Here is a 19,239-nt window from a genome sequence, read left to right as displayed (position 1 = left end):
CAAGTCAACTACCAGCACAACCTCAGTAGCACTTCACACAACTATTTCTAGAGCAGTGACATAAGGCTCCTCTTGGTGAGTGACCTTCCTCTTTTTCCTTTTCATGGCCTAGAACAACCCGAAAATTGGCATGCCTGACATGTTTACTGCACGAGAAATCTAAGGGTGAGCCAAACTATTAAAAAAAAGAGAGAAAGTAAAGAAGAAAAAGAAGGGAAATGCCCAAGCCTAAGATGACGACCTACCTGGAGGACTCAGCCTAGCCTAGATCAACTTCTCCTTGGCCAAGTGCTCACTTAGCATTGACTTTTCCACTAGGACCTGCTCCGTCATCTACATCCGCTCACTAAGAGTTTCCTCCCCGGTGTCCTTCACTCCCTTTCTCTAGGTTGTCAAGAACGACCATCTGCTACTTTGGTCAAGGAAGAAATACTTCCTCTTCTAGGCCGATACCTTGGAGGGGAAGCCGTTCAATAGCTTACACCTAGGGCAGTAAGACAAGTAATAATTGTACATCACGGGAGTATTGGAGGGGTTTTTCTTTATATGGCATATGCCAACGAAGGTCTTAATATCTAGGGGGAAGCCGACGTGGTGACAGAAGGATATGGTGTTGACCAAGGTCCTAATGGAGTTGGGATGAAGCTGACCTAATGTTATAGTAGTTTAGCACCTCGGGAATAAGTGGATGAAGGGGGAATTGAAGACCCACTTTTAGGGCCTCCTCGAAGATAGCGACCTTGTCTTCCTTGTGCTCTCACGGCTACTGCCCAAGGGGAGGGGAATATCTGAACTGATTCAGAATCCTATATTGAGATGTGAGCTCATAGACATTCTTTGTAGAGAACTCAGTGGGACCGAACTAGTCTGGTGCCTTAGCACTACAGGAAGACAGGGCCCTCTTATGAGAACCTCGTCAATCTTGAGCCAAGGTCCCTTCCTCGGCCTGGAAGGACGGACCCCTCTCTTTCTCGGACTCACTATCAGAAATTATGAATAAAGTAGAACTAAAGGAGATGACTCACCTAGGACGAGTAAACTGATAACTCTAACAATGCCATGCTCTACAATCTCACACGAACTCCAAAGATAGGGACAAGAAAAATGGGCCCTTGAGGGTCCTATTTATAGACAGATGAACCGAACAATGGACGGTTGAGATCGGTTGGATCTAACTGTTCGCAAGGGTGTGACGGTTCATACTTTGAGGCAAAATCAATTTAGCGTGTTTTTGACTTTTGCACATCCCTTGTATGCTACCTTGTGCATAGGTCGGACCGACCAAACCAACCCATTCCTAAACCACTAGTCGGACCATAAATGAGGATGGGAATCGGACCAAATAACTTTGGGTTAAGACTACCCTCTCGCCGGACTGATCACACCGAACTTGGGAGTGGGGGCAATTAATGAGGGGTAATTTGGTTCTCCAATGATATCATGACACATGGCATTGAAGAACAGAAGAGTGACACCTCGACACCACGTAAGCAGACCCCATGAGCACTTTGGGCACTTCACAATTGCATCGGCAACCTCAGCACCACCCCGATAGGCTAAACTACAAATAGATAAGCAAGACCTCAGGTCGGCGTAAGTGGCGACCTACTTCCACTGATTTGACTTGTTTCTAGTTAGCGACCTGCCTAATGTGCCAAGCGACTTCCCTCTTAAGTGGGCTTTCACCTCTAGATTCCCCGGGATCACGATGCCATGTAGGAAGAGTTGGTTATCACCCCACCCGCATAGACATTACCTACTTACACGGAGTCCACTTCCAAGTGTAAAACCATCTCTGAACCAAACGGGCCAGAAATCCCAGACACGTTTCGTAAGGCTTACGGAAAATTTCCTATATAAGGGCATCATCTCTAACCTCATAAAGTACGCGCAATTTAGTACTCAAACTCTCTGGCTTTTGCTTACTTTCTAGCTCTCAAAAAACTCTAATACACTAATTTAAGCATCGGAATGCCTATACCCAGTAAATTAACCCGGATACTCCGATCTTTCTTTTTCTTTACAGCCCAACCAAAGGACCTACATAACCCGGCGTTCGAACTGTACTCCATTATTACTTCTCAGTGAATCATTATTGCGACCGAAGTTGAACACCACCCAAGCAAATAACACCTTTTTTTTTATTTTGATTGATTTATTTATTTTTGGTAAACGAGGCAAACAAGATCAATACGTGTGATTTGGAAGCTATAGTAACTGACTAACTGACTAACTGTTGGACGTAGCAGCAAATCAGACGAATGTGATCCAAAGTTCATCATCATGTATGGATGTCAAATGGGTCGGGTTTGGTATAACATCACAAAAGTATCTAAACCAATAACTTGACAACACCCAAAGCAATATGGAAAAGAAGGGAAAAAACGAGTTGGTAATGCCAACAGGATACAGCCGAGCTGCCATTAATTGTCATTTGCCAACCTGACATAGTGGCATCCAATTAAATTGATCCATTTAACACCCCGACATTTATTGGGATTCAATTACAAGACTTTGACTGTTTTAGGTTGGCCAAAAAATTAATTTAATCAGAATAGGTAAAAGTAAAACATTTAAAGGTGTATCCGTTTTTATAAATAACAACCAAGTGGATATTCAGTATTTTTTAAATATTAATAAATATGTACTTGCATTTCTACGTGACAGTATCGCTAAGACAATTATTTATAATTCATGATTACTTTTTATAATTCATATGGGTTCCAACATCTTAACAATTTATGAATAGTTATAAGTGGGTAGTTTATGAAATGAGAGTAAAGGACATATATATCCTCTTTATACCTATTATATGCTAAAATAAAAGAGATAGAAAGTGTATAACGAAAATTTCAAAAAAAGGGTAAAATACAAAAACTTCTCCTGAAGTTTCTTACAATCATAAAAACTTACCCTCTAATTTCATTTAACAAATACCTCCCTTAAACTTTTGAGAAACTTGACAAAAACCTCCCTTCAGTCACCTTTTCAGACGGAAAACGTTAGACTGATGTAGCAGTTTCTTCCAAATACCCATTCTACCTTTTTATAAATTATTTTACATAACCATATTTTAATTCAACAAAAACATTAGAAGATTGTTAAAAGGAGATTTTTGTGAAGTAAAAAATGGAGTTATTTCAGTAATTTTATATGTAAAATAATTTATAAAAGGATAAAATAGGTATTTAGAAGAAATTGGTGCATCAATCTAACGTTTTTCATTTAAGAAAGTGATGAAAGTGAGGCTTTTGCCAAATTTCTTAAATATTCAAAGAAGGTATTTATTAAAATTAAACTAAAGGTGAGGTTTTTATAATTATTAGGAACTTTAGTGAAGGTTTTTATGGTGCACTTAACAAATATAATAAATACATGCATATACGCAAAGGAATGTTTAGCGGAAGAAAAGCGGAACTTTATGATATGAGAACGAATAGTGGGAGCAGTTGGATAAAAAAGGTAACCGTTCTATTGCCTGTCTTCATATTCTTTAATATTCTAGTCAAATCAGTTACGAACAAGAGAGCAGGATGAACCTCCTGGCTTAAGCCTAGGGTGTACCTTTACAATTCAATGTTGACGGTGCTGTAGAGGAACCCTCAAGTGGAGGAGGGTCAGGGTGTATTGCAAAGAAACCATATTGGTGAAGTCTGTTTTGCTTTCCACAGTTCTTACAGTTTAGGTATTTCCTTAAGAGCAGAAATATTTGCTATTTTCGATGACATTCATCTGTATATTGATCATGAAATTCATGATGTTGAGATAGAAAGTGGATAACAAAATTCTTCACCAGGGCATCTTTCTTGTATCCTTTCATGAAGGTAATTGTTGTGTGGATTTCCTTTGCAAATTGTGGTATTCATGGAAGTTCAGTTTCATTTATTCCCTAAGGAGTTAATGAGGTTGTTTCATGAAGACCTTATGGGACTTCCCCCTATTCATTATGGTTAATGCTTTGTAATGGTTTCCTTTTGTTTTGGGTGGTTTTGAATTGGAGATGCAGTGCTTTGTATGCTCGGGTTCTGGGGCAAAGCAGGATAAATACTACCTTGTATGGTTTAACCCATATTTGCTATGACGGTATCATAGTCCTGCGCTGAAAGCTGAAACAACTAGATCAAAGCCTTTTGATTTGTTGCCATGGTCCCACCTTGAATTAAACGAAGTAAGGTTTTTAAAATTGAATTGGACAATAAATCGTTTAGGGGTCTGATTCCCAAGCTGAACAATCTGACCAGTCTTTTTAAACAAAAATATTAAAAATTAAAAACCATTAAATGGTTCGAACGATTCTTCTGCTCAGGTCAAAGCTTTGCCGATCAAATCAGATTTTTGGCCAAAAGAGGAACCAATCAAGTGATCAGTTTTAAAAACCATAAAATGAAATGACTTCTTGGTGGGGTCACTGTAGTACATTTAAGGCTATGATTTTCTGTTTTAGCCCTGCTCTATCCTCTACCTATTGCAAAATTTGGGATTAAAAAAACAGAAAGAATGAACTGTGACGTCACAACCTCTTCTGTTGGTAGTATACTATGACACTCTTTCTCACTTAACCTATGAAAGAGTGATCTCCACATAATAAATAGTAAGACCCAATTAATCTAGTGCATGCATCATGAGACCACAAAGGAATTTACCAAAGTAGAGCTCTCGTTACAAAATGAAATATGCCAGCGTTTGCAATTTAAGGCATTACATAAACTCATTTATTATTTCAAACCCTGCCATTAAAGCTCAAATACCCTATTACTTGGTATATATTTTTTATTTCAAACGCTGTGATTGGTGTATTCGCATTTCATTGGGTGGACAGATTTACTACTCACATTCTCTACTATTACCCTACTCACAGTACATTGCAGCCTCATATCTACAAGATGGCGAAGTATGAGTTTGTTTCATTGGGGTCGCGGGAAATGTTTTCTCCAACTAAGGTCACATACAGCCTCTCTCTCTCTCTCTCTCTCTCTCTCTACGTGCATTAACTGAAAATTGATTAAATAAACGACAATAATAATAATAATAATAATAATAATAATAATAATAACGGTTACAAGGTTAACTTGCTTGACGATTCAAACAACCTAAATTCATACTGGACACGTGATTAGCTGATACTGCTTTTCCTTAAGTTGCTCAGCAAGTCCAGTAGCTTTATTCACACTAACCATGTGGCTAAGTATGAGATCCGATGATGGCATTGTTTATAACCGGAATTTCTCTTCTTCCCCACCTCCTCTAATGAACGAAACCTATCTGCGTAGTTGCACCTGTAATCATGGCAAGCACTGCAACTATCTTAGTTTCATGGAGGCATGTGGTTGTTCTTTTTCTCCCCATGATTCTCATCCTGGGTTTAGCAGCAGAAGAGCCAGCAATATACCTAGTCTTAATGGAAGGAGACCCTGTTGCCTTCCACCAAGGTTCGTCACCTGATCACCTCCATGGAAAGAAACTGGACCCAGACAGGTAGAGGAACTGATGATGAAGACTTCATGTTTTCTTTTTGGGTCTAAAAGATTTCATCGTTTGTCAATAGAAAATCTCAGCAGCAAGTGTCATAGATAGATGCTAATATTGTTTTTATTTGTAACATAATTAAATTAGAACTGTTGAGATAGCGTCCCTGGTAGGTATTCACTTACTTCATGTATACTACGTACTTTGAATGTTTTTAGTGAAGCTTTCAAGGCTCATGCAAAGCACTTGGTAGATTCGCATGACCAACTTCTACAGGCCACTCTGGAGGTCGGGAGCTATAGAAAGCTTTACAGCTTCAAACATATTGTTAATGGCTTTGCTGTTCACACCAGTCCTTCTCAGGTCATTAATATTCTACGTACTCAGTTTTGATCACTGTTTAATTTGCTTTCTTTTGTTTTGTTTTGTTTTTATGGGTGTAAATCAAATGTCGTCCGATTTAGGATGAGAAGTAAAGCCGGCCAATCCACACGTCTGAAGTTCATCTTTTGATTTGGCTGCATCCTCATTTTTGACAAAATGGGTGTGGGCACATTCTCATTGGGAAAGCAAGATAGCGGTGAAATTTTATTAATGCACAAGAGTAGCCTTTCTCTTTTAAAACATGCGTTAAGTTATGTTTGGTTTGATAGAAAATGAGAGAAAAGAGAATTCCTCCTTATTAAATTCTCTTTCTTATTTTCCGTCAAATCAAACACCCCATTAGGGTTTTGCGTTGCCCCTTCCCCCATAAACCAATGTTTTAAAATTGACCCGGAGGATCAGGCCATGCCACATTAGTTTGCAGCCTGTGGCCTGGCCAGAATCATGATTGGGTGATGCATGGTTCAAATGATTGGACCGGCCAGGTCAACTGAAGTACCAAAACTATTACCATATTCTTTGTGTAAAATGTCAGGCTAAGAAGCTCAAAATGACTCCGGGAGTGAAGTTGGTGGAGAAGGATAGAGGTGCCCAATTGATGACAACTTACACTCCTGAGTTCCTTTCATTACCTGAACGAGTATGGACTCAAGAAGGAGGAGAGCGAAATGCCGGAGAAGGCATAGTTATTGGAGTTGTTGATACTGGCATCGACCCAACCCACCCCAGCTTCGCCTATGATCCCTTAAATCCATTCACCACGAAACCTTCTCGATTTAAGGGTGCTTGCGAGACGGGTCCTCATTTTCCTGAGAGTGCATGCAATGGTAAGATCATCTCAGCAAGGTACTTCTCAGCTGGAGCTCAAACAACCGCGCCTCTCAACGCTTCGATAGACTTCCTCTCACCCACGGATGCAGTTGGTCATGGGAGGTAAATTTTAACATGTTTTCAGAGAACTACATTCACTTATATACGTCTTAACTTGACTGAAACTATAGGCATGATCTGGTTTTATGATATTATTGCCATGATCTGAAGTTCTGAACTATGAACTCTGGGTCTGTGGCATTGAAGAGGAACAGTACTATCTGATTTGTCCCTGATGGCAGGAAATGGGCTGAAGGATCATAATAGTTCTAGCTTGTTTCAAATCAAATATGGTTAGGATTACTACTTAGCTTTAGGTCATGGTTCCCCCAACGGATTCTAAATCAATTACCCAAACGTAACTTAGTATTCTGCGTATAGAATACACAAGAGCTTCCATATATAGTCGCATGTTTTATGAGACACTAGTATCAATCAATCTACTGTTTCAGCCATGTTGCCTCGATTGCTGCCGGAAATTTTGGAGTCCCAGTAGTCGTGAATGGCTTCTTTTACGGCCGTGCCAGTGGAATGGCGCCACGAGCCAGGTATGACTATAACTGGGTTGTTTCTGAATATATCGAAGTTCTCAGGAACCAGTGTGAACAACAACTGATGGCGTACGTGGAATCATGTCTTTGTTCCATGTAAACAGAATTGCTGTATACAAGGCAATTTTTCCTAGCGTCGGAACTCTAGCAGACGTGGTTTGTGCAATTGATCAAGTAAGAACATTCTTTAATTAATTCTATAAATTATTCTTCGTTGGATGGTTAAAACTAATTGATCAAGACGTATGTGGATGTGAGCTTATTCATTGTGAATTTAATTTCATACGCACATGAACTACCGGCATCCAATTCATCAGTTATTTCAAAAGAAGGAAAGGGTGTAACTTGTAAGATCAGAAAACGGCATTTCTGTGGGACCTCTGAAAGTGTTTAGTGCTCTTATTATGGTGGCAATATGTATTACTACTGCAGGCAGTTCTAGATGGAGTGGATGTTTTAGTACTTTCAGTTGGACCAGATGACCCTCCTGAAGATACACTCACTTTCCTGAATGTATTCGACATTTTCATGTTATTCGCACGACGAGCTGGAGTTTTCGTGGTGCAAGCTGCAGGGAATAAGGGGCCGAGTCCATCCACCGTTGTGTCCTACAGTCCTTGGGCAATGGGTGTAGCTGCCTGCACCACTGACAGAAGTTTTCCTGGCACCCTTGTTCTAGGTGATGGTCGAAGGATCGGAGGCGTTGGGTTATCAGGTAAATGTTAGCTTTAGCTCGTATATATTTTTTAAAAGCGAAAGAGATCAATCACCTGAAACTTAAAACAGCTCTGAGCTCTCTTAATATTTGGATTTCCTCATATATTGAATTTGCTTGTCTGTTAATAATCAGGACCCTCTTTTGGAGGTGGGATTTTTCTATATAAGCTGGTCTTGGCAAAGGATGCAATGAAGGCAAATAGAACCTTCCCAATGACCCCAGAATATATTGAGGAGTGTCAGCATCCAGAGGCATTTGACCGGACGGTTGTGCAGGGCAGAATTGTTATCTGCACCTTCTCAGCAGGCTTCGCCAATGCAACGTCGACTATCACCGCCATCATTGACACTGCAAGGGTGCTAGGATTAGCGGGTTTTGTTTTTGTAGCCAACCCAGATTATGGAGATTTCGTTGCACAGCCCCTTCCCTTCTCTGTGCCGGGCATCGTCATCCCCAAAATAGCTGATACACAGGTATATATGCTTCTGTTAACATTACTGATCAGGTCTCAACTGTAGAGATATATATAGCTCACACATCACTCTTGCTGTACTTCTTTATGTTGCATTTTGATTGTCCTAGATCCTCCTGGACTACTACCAACGGACAACAAAGAGGGATCAGTGTGGACTTGTCACTGAATTTGGTGGAAACGCAGCCATTAGAGAGGGAAGAATTGCTTCTTACCAAGGGCGGGCACCCATTGTTAGCTTATTCTCATCAAGAGGACCTGACATCGTTGACAAAAGTGGGAACCTAACAGATGTACTCAAGCCTGATATTCTCGCCCCTGGAGATCTCGTATGGGCAGCTTGGAGCCCTGTCAGCGCCTTGGATCCCATTCTTACAGGTAAGGAAAGGACTAAAGACTAAGGAATTAAGGAGCTAGCTAACGATTCAGAATATCCTGCTATGTTAAGATGCAGAAGACATGGGTTTAAATGCAAAACTATATTATTTTAATTAGTGAGTTGCCTCGATTTGTTTGTACTTTGTAGGATACAATTTTGCGCTGTTGTCTGGGACTAGCATGTCAACTCCACATGTAGGGGGCATTGCAGCACTCATCAAGCAAAGCAATCCTTCATGGACACCGGATATGATTGCTTCCGCTATCTCCACTACTGCGTCCAAGAATGACAACCAAGGGAAACCCATCTTGGCACAAGGACCGGATATCAATGGATTATATCCCTCCACTCCTTTCGATTTTGGCCCAGGTCTCATCAACCCAGCGCGTGCACTGGATCCAGGCCTTGTCTTCCCATCAGGTAGCTAGCTTGTTCGTTCAATTATCAAGGTGAAGACGTGAAGTCTAAAACTCTCTCTCTCTCTCTCTCTCTATATATATATATATATAGGGTTGATCGCTCTGTGGTCAAAGGTTGGAAGACAAGGCTCACCGATGCAGTCGTGCTTTGAACCTAATGACACAGCAACCCAATTGAGATAATTCTAACTCTAGGAACAAGCATAAGAACCCATAAGATTTCTGTCATTCATGATTTGAACTGTTGTAGCTTCAGTTCTTTTGGGAGCCCTTGAGCTCACGTTTGGCATAAAGCAGGTTTTGAAGACTATATCGGTTTCTTATGCTCCTTGCCCAATATTGATCCTGCTACTGTCAAAGCTGCTACTGGAGTATCATGCAATCACTCACTTGCCAAGCCATCTGATCTCAATCTCCCCTCAATAACCATATCGGCATTGGTCAGATACCAGTCAGTGCAACGAAGTGTCAAGAATGTGGCAAGCAAGACAGAGACATACTTGTGCTCAGTGAGACCGCCGAAAGGGGTTCTGGTCCATATAAACCCACCTTTGTTCACCATAGCTCCACAGGGAACCCAAGATTTGGAAATCGGGATCAGTGTGGTCCAAGCCCTCAAAACTTTCAGCTTTGGCGAGATTGTTCTCACGGGAAATTTAGATCACATAGTGAGAATACCCTTATCAGTTTTTCCCGTTTCAACATCTTTGTAAATGAGAGGCTAATGCATGCAAAAAGGAAAAATAAAAAAACCACCTATACAATTTAATATTTAAAAGAGAAATAAAAAAGAAATCGCCCAATGCTAAACAATGTAAACATTCAACCATGACTCTCATTTTCCTTAAATAAGAAGTGGTTTTTCCTCCAAGTGCAGAGACAATGTTACTATTACGAAGCACAATTACGGCATGAATGTTGGAATGCAGACTAGCACTCACTGTTCAGCCAGCCAAAAACATCTCTGGGCAAAATCGAATCCTTGAATTACTGAACAGACTTGACTCAACCGAACAGGATCGCCATAACATAATCTAGCAACTAAATTCAACTTTTAACCTACTAAAGGCTTTCATGTGGATCATTAGACCTCCAACCAGTATTGAAGAACAGTATGTAACAGAGGTCAGTTGGTGCATAAATAGGAACACCGGGTGGTATTCTGTCTAACAAGTTTGTGTATTGCAAATGCAACTAAGGTTGGAATTCAATGATGGAAAGATTGGTGATCATATGGATCATCTGGAATTCAATGATGCCAATCAATCAACTTTAGCATATGACGTTTTTAGGATGAGGTGGCCATCTGTGATCTGTGTTGAGTTCGCACAAGTAATTGATGTGAGGTTAGATGCAAACACGAGTGAGTTGATATGGACGGTGAGACACAGAGGAGCAGAAATAAAAACCATGAAGTGAAGGAGACGCCCACCCAAAAAAAAAGTGGAGACAAATGTAATTTTTCCCTCCCAAGTCCAAATAGCATAATCAAGAAACTATTAAAAGTAACAGTATTGAAACATAAAGCACGATTACTGGAGGAGAAATTGAAAATTAGGGAGTGTAATTGAAACAATAAGTCACTGCTCATCAGTTGATACTTGACAACAACCTTCAATTTTTTTCAGCCCAATGTGGTTAAATAAAACAATATGAAGGACAATCTTGTCAAGTAGAACACAGTAACAAGAAGCAACTCCATCTTGTTTTGCCCTAATGGCAAACACTTGTAATCGTTTAGTCCTTGAAAGAAATGTATTTCCAGATATGCTCCTAAAAGAAATATTTTAGATTATCATACCCATCTGAACTTGCGAATATAATAATAATCATAGCCTTCTAAATTATATTCTCAATTATCTATTATGTTCAATTCTGACCAGCCAAATTAGCCAAATGTTTGAGTTCAGGGCTCAGGCCAGCTGTTTGAATAATGTCTCTGCCAACTTGTGCTTGTAAATGGTGAAGGGGCTATGAACTAGTGTTATTGAAAGGGAAGTGGAAGAGGGTAACTTCCTTCAATAAACAAGTCAAGTAACTTACCATTCTGGGCATAAGCAGCATAAAGTGCGCAAGCATTGGCTAGCAAACAAAAAGAAAAGCATAAAGGATCCAGCATCCATCACCAGCCAACAAGCAGAAGCTTCAAAAGAGCCATCCGGATGTAGAGACCATTCTTTGCTTGTCTGAAGTAGGCAGCTCTAGGATCCACATCAACACCCACTGTAATCTACATAATATCATGAAAATAATTTGATAAGCAAACCAAATAAGGCATTTAAGAATGATTGTGATTATGATTATAAATGGTATCAATACATCATATGTTTACCTCATCCAGCCTTGGGAGGGGGTGCATGACAATAGCATGCTTTTGCATCATACCCAACACATCCAGGTCCACAATATACTTCCCTCGAGCTTCTTCATACAGGTCAGTCCTCTCACCAAACCTTTCTCGCTGAATGCGAGTCTGATAGACTACATCACACTTTGATGCCACTTCCATCAAATCTGCACTTTCTTCCCATTCAACCCCCTTAGATGAGAGATAGTCTTTTATATCATCCTACAGGAAACAAGAAAACCATATTCCTGATTTTTCCAAAGTTTATCTTTATGACAAGAAGTATTTCAAGTTATGATATCAGTGATCCTGAGGTGGGAATCACCACCAAAAAAAAACACTTGGTTTACTGAAACTTTTTTTAGTACCTTCATCTTTACCACATCTGGTGAGACAAAGTAGATCTTAACACCTTGGTACTTGGCAAGCAGATATGCCAGTGAACGGACTGTCCTTCCATTAGCAAGATCTCCAACAAGACCAACTTTGATGCCATCCAGTTTGCCTATCTCTCTCTCAATTGTGTATACATCCAAAAGTGCCTGAACAGTGAATACTGAAGACTTGATCAGTGACTTTCATCAGTTTAGCATTTCAACCGAGTAACCAACAATGGGCTTATAGCATAAAAATTCCAAACTAAGAAATGAATCCAACCAAAAGATAAGAAAAATGAAAGAGTGATGAGGCCAAAAAAAGAAAGAAAAAATGAAAAAAAAAGAGAAGAAAAAAATGAAATATATCCTATATTGATGAAAGAACCCAAGTTTGGTAACAAAAGCATATTTACTCTTATATGTCAACACTCTTCTGACTGCATTTTTATGGTAGTCATTCTGCTTTTGTGGTTGGTTCCTGGTGGGTGCTGGCATGAAACAAGATCCAACAGTTGCTACTTTCAGTTCGGAGCAGGCGTGGTACTTTTTTTTATTGGAAACATAAAAACAATTTTTATTAAAACATAAACCCAATTAAATGACAGCAGGTGTGATACTTAAATGAACTTGACAACTTCTAACGACGCATTAAAGTCATAAGACCAATTGTGTTCAGTTTACGATAGAAATTCCTTCCACATGGATTCACTATTGTATGTTTCAGGGTGTTTTGGCTACTGATGCCAAGGAAATGCCACCAAATGAGCTCCATCACAATCATAAGTGGGACATTGCAACTCTTTCTCCAAAGAGTGGTCCCAATAGGCAAGAACCCTTGGTATAAAAGTTCAAATACGGAGAGTCGATGTAGGATTAGGAAGGTAATCTTGTTTCATGCACATCAAATTTACTGCCCTGACTTCTCTGCATAAGCTCCAAACCAAGATAAAATTGCAAGAGCACTACTTCCATATGCTTTAAGGAAAAAAAGTACACGAAATGAATAACAGATCAGTACCAATAAATGCAACTGTTGAGATGGATCAGAGGAAAAAATAGAAAGCATGAGATCAGAAATGAACTTGTTGAAAGGAACCTAGGAGTCTCCAATAGGTGATAAAATGAAGGAAAGTGGACTAAGAAAAGTGTTATATTACAAGTTGAAGGGGTTAGAAGAGCTAGGGGGCAAGCAAAAAAAGGACATGTGTTGAAGTAGTAAGAAATGATTTAAGGACCCATAATTTAACAATGGATATGGCACTAAACAGCACAGAATGGCAGAACAGGATCCATATAGGCAACAGTATATAGTTGGGGCAAGGCTTGGATAATGATGATCAATACCAATAAATATGAATTTTGGTATCATGGATATAAAATGTATGAAATGCAAAGTCAATGACTATAAAAGAAAGACCTCAGACTTGATGGTTCTTCACAAATGTTAATATGGTAAGCATCATGAAGAAGATGCCCATCACGATTTTATTTTTGAAGAGGTAAAGTATAGTATTTCATTGATCTATAAAAGAAAGACCCATGTACAATAAGGGACTGTAACTGTACAGTAGGAATGTGCTAAAATAGAAACAAAGAGTTAAGCATTTCTATGCATTCTGTTTACAAAAAGAGATTCTCCATCAAAAAAAAAAAGAGCTATAAGGTATTCCTTGAAAGAGTTTGAGGATTCCAAGCCATGAACATAGGATGCCCACAAGCCTGTTCTTTCTTTTTTTTTTTTTTTTTGGGAAAGTGGTAATAGTTTCAATAGATACAGTGAACGAAAAGGCTGTAAAGGGAGAGATTTTACAAGGGAGCATACAGATGCCAAAGGAAAATCATAATACAAAGAACAACATCAACCAGAAAAGGAGTCATCCCTCAAAATAGAACCCCAATGATCAGTGAAATGACTATACTTTAGTCCCCTAAACATCTTGTTGATCGAGGCCCACTTTAGAACAGTCCTCTCGACCTTGCCACAAAGCTTCTTGATGGACAGGGAGACATCTTCAAAGATTTGGTAATTTCTTTCCCTCCAGATGCACCAATAGATTGCAAAAAGCACCACATGTCAGGAGCTATCCCCCTTCTACTGAAAGCGTGTATTCTCCAAGTAGAGAACAGAGACTCCACATCAGGAGGTTTGACCCAGGACAACCCAAACAATTCCAAAGCATGAAACCACAAGACCTTTGAGCAAGTGCAGTTTACTAGGAGATGCAGGATATTCTCTTCATTTATGCCACACAAATAACATTTATTGACAAGGTACAGATCTTTCCTTCTTAAAATATCAATGGTGGGAATCTTTTGCTTCCAAATCCAAATCCAAAGCAGGGTTTCAGCACCCACAGCCAAAAGGGTATGTAGCATCAAATTGACTGAAAATTCCAGAATTAAAATGCGGCCACCAAATCTGATCTTCCACACCTGGTTGGGGATTAACTTGTTCAAGGGACTGTAAGAAGGCTGTCAAAGAATCAAGGCTCCAATCATCAAAATTTCTTCGAAGTCTTCGGTACCAAACAACCTGATTTGCAAGCTCTTCAAAACAGTCAACAGATTTGGGCATCCTTATCTTGAGCCAAAACAAAAAATGCCAGAAAAGAGAGGCAAAAAGGGTTATCTCCACACCACCTATCTTTCCAAAACAGTATTCCTTCACCAGAACCTGGTTTGAAGGAGAATAGGCTGAAAAAGGAATCTCTGTTTTGCATGGTTTCCTTCGACAGACCTGTGCTGTAAGGTTCAGTAGGGTGTCCAGATTCCCACACAAAAGCTAGTTCACCATATTTGCTTTTAAACTGCCGAAGTTCATCTCTTTCAGTAGCAAATCTCCAAATCCATTTGATCAGAAGAGCCATGTTAACCTGCATGAGTGGTCTAATGACTACACCACCTTGATGCCTAGGCTTGCAAATATCACCTGCCAACCTGTTCATTACTTCCTCTTCTGATTTGGATTGACCTTTGAAGACTCTATCGTTTCTGTCACTCCATAGAATCCAAATATTGCAGCCAGGCACATTTTCCATAATAATTTGCTCCTTTTACTTAGCCCTCCGAGGTACTATCATGAAATAATGGACCACCAAAAACAAGAATTACCAAAAGTAAAAAAGAAAAAAAAAAATTGTTTTAAGAGACAAAACTAGGTGACTGACAAAAGAGCCACTTGCAAGAGCCACACCATACAGTCATGTGGGATTTGCTGAAATCCATGTTATTTGCTTAAGACAAGGAAAACAAGACATGAGGAAGGTTTTAGGTTTCTAACAGTTAAGAATTTAGCATTTTGCTTATCAATTCAAAGCTTAGAAATAAACTCCTAAGCCTTCTCACTAAAAAATTGTTATGCCTATACTACATAGAAAATGATGCTCATAAATCACTATGTTTGCTATATGCTACAAGATTAGATTTTTCGGTTCAAGGCTGGCTAAGATGGATATACACAGTTAGCACCCCAAAATATCCAAAGAACTCTAGCAGATAAACTCCATTGGTCAACATATTAGCAATACCTGTGTTGGATGCTGTCCTGGACCATCTCCAGCATTAATAATAGGAATATTAGCTGTAGCCGCTGCTCTTCTGGCAGCACCACTTTCAAAGTGCCTCATCACAATAATATCCGAGTATCCTTCAACAGTTCTTATGGTATCTGCAGATCAAGATCCCAAATGAAAACCCCACAGCATTAAAACCATTCCCAACTTCCCCCAACAATGTAAAATGTAAATAAATAAATAAACAAGTTAAAGAAAAAAATAAATAAATACAAGAATGCACCAGTACCTTCTAGGGTCTCTCCTTTTGCTGCAGATGAAAACTCACGTGCATTTTCTGTTGTCAAAACTTCTCCACCCAACCTTTTCATGGCAGACTCAAAGGAAAGCCTAGTTCTTGTGGAAGGCTCATAAAACAGGGTAGCCATTAGATAACCCTTTAAAATTTGGCTACCAGGGGAGTTCTTCTCAATTTTCTCCATCTCGCGTGCCACTTCAAATATGGCACTCAGAGTATCTCTATCGAACTGCTGAGCCTCTATCACATCATCAAGTTGAAACTTCTCTCCTACAGAAAATGGAGATGATTTCTGAACCTCCAGCTCCAAGGCATGACATCGGCCTTTGCTTCTTTGTGAGGTTCTTCCAGTATTTTGCTCAATGGAAAGGAACCCGCTTGAGCGAGTTGACACTGAAATTGACTGAGAAAGAAGTGATCGTTTAGATATCAGTCTTGAAGAGGAGTACCTACACTCCTGCTGGCATTGGTTTGCAGAAACAGCCGCTGCTCTTCGAACAAATACACTGTCATTGAGGGAACAAGTAGAGATTGAAGACGAAGAGACCATTGCAACGGAAAGAAGCAGCTAAATACTCCTGGGTGTTCTTCCAGAGCCTCTAGAAAATAATACAGAGTTCAACCTTAGACAGATTGTACTAATTAGGAATAGTGGTTCCAACTTCCGAATGATCAACCACCATTTCAACATACTGAATCAACCCAATTTAATCATCAAAGAGACTGGTAATTTCTATAACACTAAAAATCAGTAACTACAGAAGGAACTGGTTATCCTTAAACCAAATGAACAAATAAATGAAGAATACATGAAACAAGGTGCCGTGAATCAAAAGAATCTGATCAAAATAAATTGACAGGATAATATCACAAAAAAAAAACAGCAAACAAAAACTAAAATATGTATAATCTCTGCCAGGCCTGTTGTGAAAAGTTCTAACAAGAAGAGTCGAAGAAGAAAAGTATTCAAGCGTCATCGGCCAATCTGTAACCTAAAACAAAGCCTGAAGCTCATCTCCTTCGAGATTCAACCCGTCAAATAGAGAAGAAAGAGAAAAAAAAAGGAAAATAAGAGGGGAAGAAAAAGAAAATAGGACCCAAGTGTTTGTAGTGAGGCTTGAATAACAAAATCAAACTAAGAACAGAAGGACGGTAGGGAGAAAACCCAGAATACGATACCTCTGCAAGATGAGAACGAGCTCGGATTAATGTCTATACGACTATACCCTATTGCTGCGAACAGATACAGGATTGAACTTGCAAAGATGGAACCTTCGAACAAATAATGCGAGAAAAAAAAAGTAAATAAATAAAAATGAATAAAAGCCTAAAACCTCGGGAAAAGGAAAAGAAAGGGATTTTGGAGGAAAAATCTGTGTGTTCTTTCGTTTACCAGTTGCCACTCGTCTCAAGTTGGTATTGCGCGTGCATGGGAATAAAGTAGAGTCGTCACCTCACCCTCACCGAGTGTAAATTGGGCCGGATTATATCGGGTCGAGAGAAACGCTAACTACGGGTGCAAGTCGGGCGAATTGGGCCGGGTTTTAGCTAGGGGTGAGCATAATTCGATAAAATCGAAAAATCGAACCGAAATTTCGATTTCGATTTAAATGGTTCAGCCTAATTGGTTTTTCAGTTGGGTTCGGGTTTTGTTATTCGATTTTTGTATATTTCGGGTTTTATTTTGGTTATCATATATGCTAAATCGATTAACCAAAAAAATCGATTTAATTTTATAATTATATATTCTTAATATTATTTATATTATAAGTTATAATTTTATATTAATATTTAATAAATTAATTAATTAATAAATATACTTATATACAATTATACATCGAAGATCGAACACGAAACATCCATAACCACAATAAGCAATAACGTTGACATAAAAGTTTGACTAATTTTGTATTAGACACGAAAAGTCAAAAACAAGAAAAATCTTCGTCTTCCACGGTCCGCTTCGGCACTTCCAGTTCTAGACTCTAAAGCAGACCAAAGACCAGACTCTAGAGTCGAGAGTCCTCCCAGTCTCAGCCCCAAGCATTCTACACTCAGGCAAACTTTCGACTGTCGTAGACCCAGACTCAGTTCTGTTGTGCTCTTTCAGTCTTCCTTCCTCAATCTCTTCTCTGAATTCTCTCGACTGCTGACTGCTATGTCGTGCTGCCATCGTTCTTCTTCGGTTCTTCTTCTTCTTCACTACCAGTTATAGGCCTAACAGGTTTACAACAGCCAACAGATAACTAATAAACTAATTTCTTCTTCTTCTTCTTCTTCTTCTTCTTCTTCTTCTTCTTCTTCTTTTGATAGAACACAGAATGACTGAGACCGACTAACAGAAAACTTGCTCCAGGCTCCAGGTTCTACTACCGACTGACTGAGACCGACTGCCAGTTGTCACTACATCAATGCATCTTCCTCTAACTCCAGGCTTGAGGCTCCAGGCTCATTCACCACTTCACGTTTTCACGTCCGGTTACAGGTAACTAATTAACTTCTTCTTATCAAAATCTTTTAAATATTTAGATTTTATATCGTATATGGTTTTTGTATTCTTTATTGAAACAAAAAAGAAGAGATAAAGTTCATTAAAATTTTAAAAATAATGGAAATGAAATGAAACCTCAGAATCTCATCAAAGTTCAAAACTTCGGTTCATGAAAACATTTTCAAAAAATGCTTAAGCCAAATGCTTTGTCATGGCCCTAACCATCATCTCAGTGAACACACAACACAAATTTATAGTGAATAATTCATTAGGAAAAAGCTATTCCATGGTTAGCAAACTCAAATAGTACATGGAAATTGACATTTTAAAGAAAATTTCCCAAATTGCATATTTTTCAAAAATATGGAAAAAGACAAACAAACCAGGGAAAAATAAATAAAGAAATATCAAATAATTCAGATTTTCAAAGATGCAGAACAAAAAAAAAATTGAGGATCTTTAATTTTATATATAACTAAAATTAAAAATATTTATATTTAACAAATGCATATCTTTAATGTATTATACTATACATATAAAGTATCCTGAATTTCTTACTTCAAGCTTTTTAAATAAGAACGTATTAATAAATGTAATGTATATATTTTTTGGTAATCAACAAAAATGTATATGTAGACAATCTTTTACCATAATATGTTTATTTGACCAAACTATTAGACATATCCCTTTTACTCTTGGTTCCCCAATTGTAAACAAAAATTTTGCAGACATGTATTTACTACCTATGGGCTATCATTGAAATTATAAAACTTATTAGCTAACTGATAATGCATTACAAATTAGAAATGCCAATTAAATCTATTTTTTTATAAGTAATAAATTGATTTATTAAGAATGATTAATATGAGCCAACAAATATGTTACTGAACTAACTAGAAAGCGAAATACCCTATTTGTAACACATATCCAAAGAATCAAACAATATCAATATATC

At 38.7% G+C, this 19,239-nt stretch overlaps 2 protein-coding genes across 2 annotated transcripts; one reads left to right on the top strand and one right to left on the bottom strand.

Annotated features, from left to right (window-relative positions):
• Positions 1-5,217: 5,217 nt before the first annotated feature.
• Positions 5,218-10,130, top strand: ALE1 (PA-domain containing subtilase family protein). The gene is made up of 10 exons (XM_010245864.2): positions 5,218-5,475; positions 5,685-5,829; positions 6,386-6,783; positions 7,173-7,268; positions 7,376-7,445; positions 7,704-7,986; positions 8,122-8,462; positions 8,572-8,839; positions 8,988-9,260; positions 9,557-10,130. The coding sequence occupies exons 1-10, from the start codon at positions 5,285-5,287 to the stop codon at positions 9,970-9,972; spliced, it is 2,481 nt and encodes an 826-aa protein (XP_010244166.1). The 5' UTR covers positions 5,218-5,284; the 3' UTR covers positions 9,973-10,130.
• A 949-nt stretch (positions 10,131-11,079) lies between these two features.
• Positions 11,080-17,203, bottom strand: LOC104588044 (aspartate carbamoyltransferase 1, chloroplastic-like). The gene is made up of 6 exons (XM_088894633.1): positions 16,973-17,203; positions 15,785-16,392; positions 15,511-15,650; positions 11,975-12,148; positions 11,592-11,828; positions 11,080-11,489 (listed from the first exon to the last, which is right to left on the bottom strand). Exons 2-6 carry the CDS (start codon positions 16,341-16,343, stop codon positions 11,382-11,384), a joined length of 1,218 nt encoding a protein of 405 aa, XP_088750759.1. The 5' UTR covers positions 16,344-16,392; positions 16,973-17,203; the 3' UTR covers positions 11,080-11,381.
• Positions 17,204-19,239: the final 2,036 nt, after the last annotated feature.

Source organism: Nelumbo nucifera, chromosome 1 (assembly GCF_055504915.1).
Source record: "Nelumbo nucifera cultivar China Antique chromosome 1, China Antique-T2T, whole genome shotgun sequence".
NCBI lineage: Eukaryota > Viridiplantae > Streptophyta > Magnoliopsida > Proteales > Nelumbonaceae > Nelumbo > Nelumbo nucifera.
This window is presented reverse-complemented; position numbering and strand designations above follow the sequence as displayed.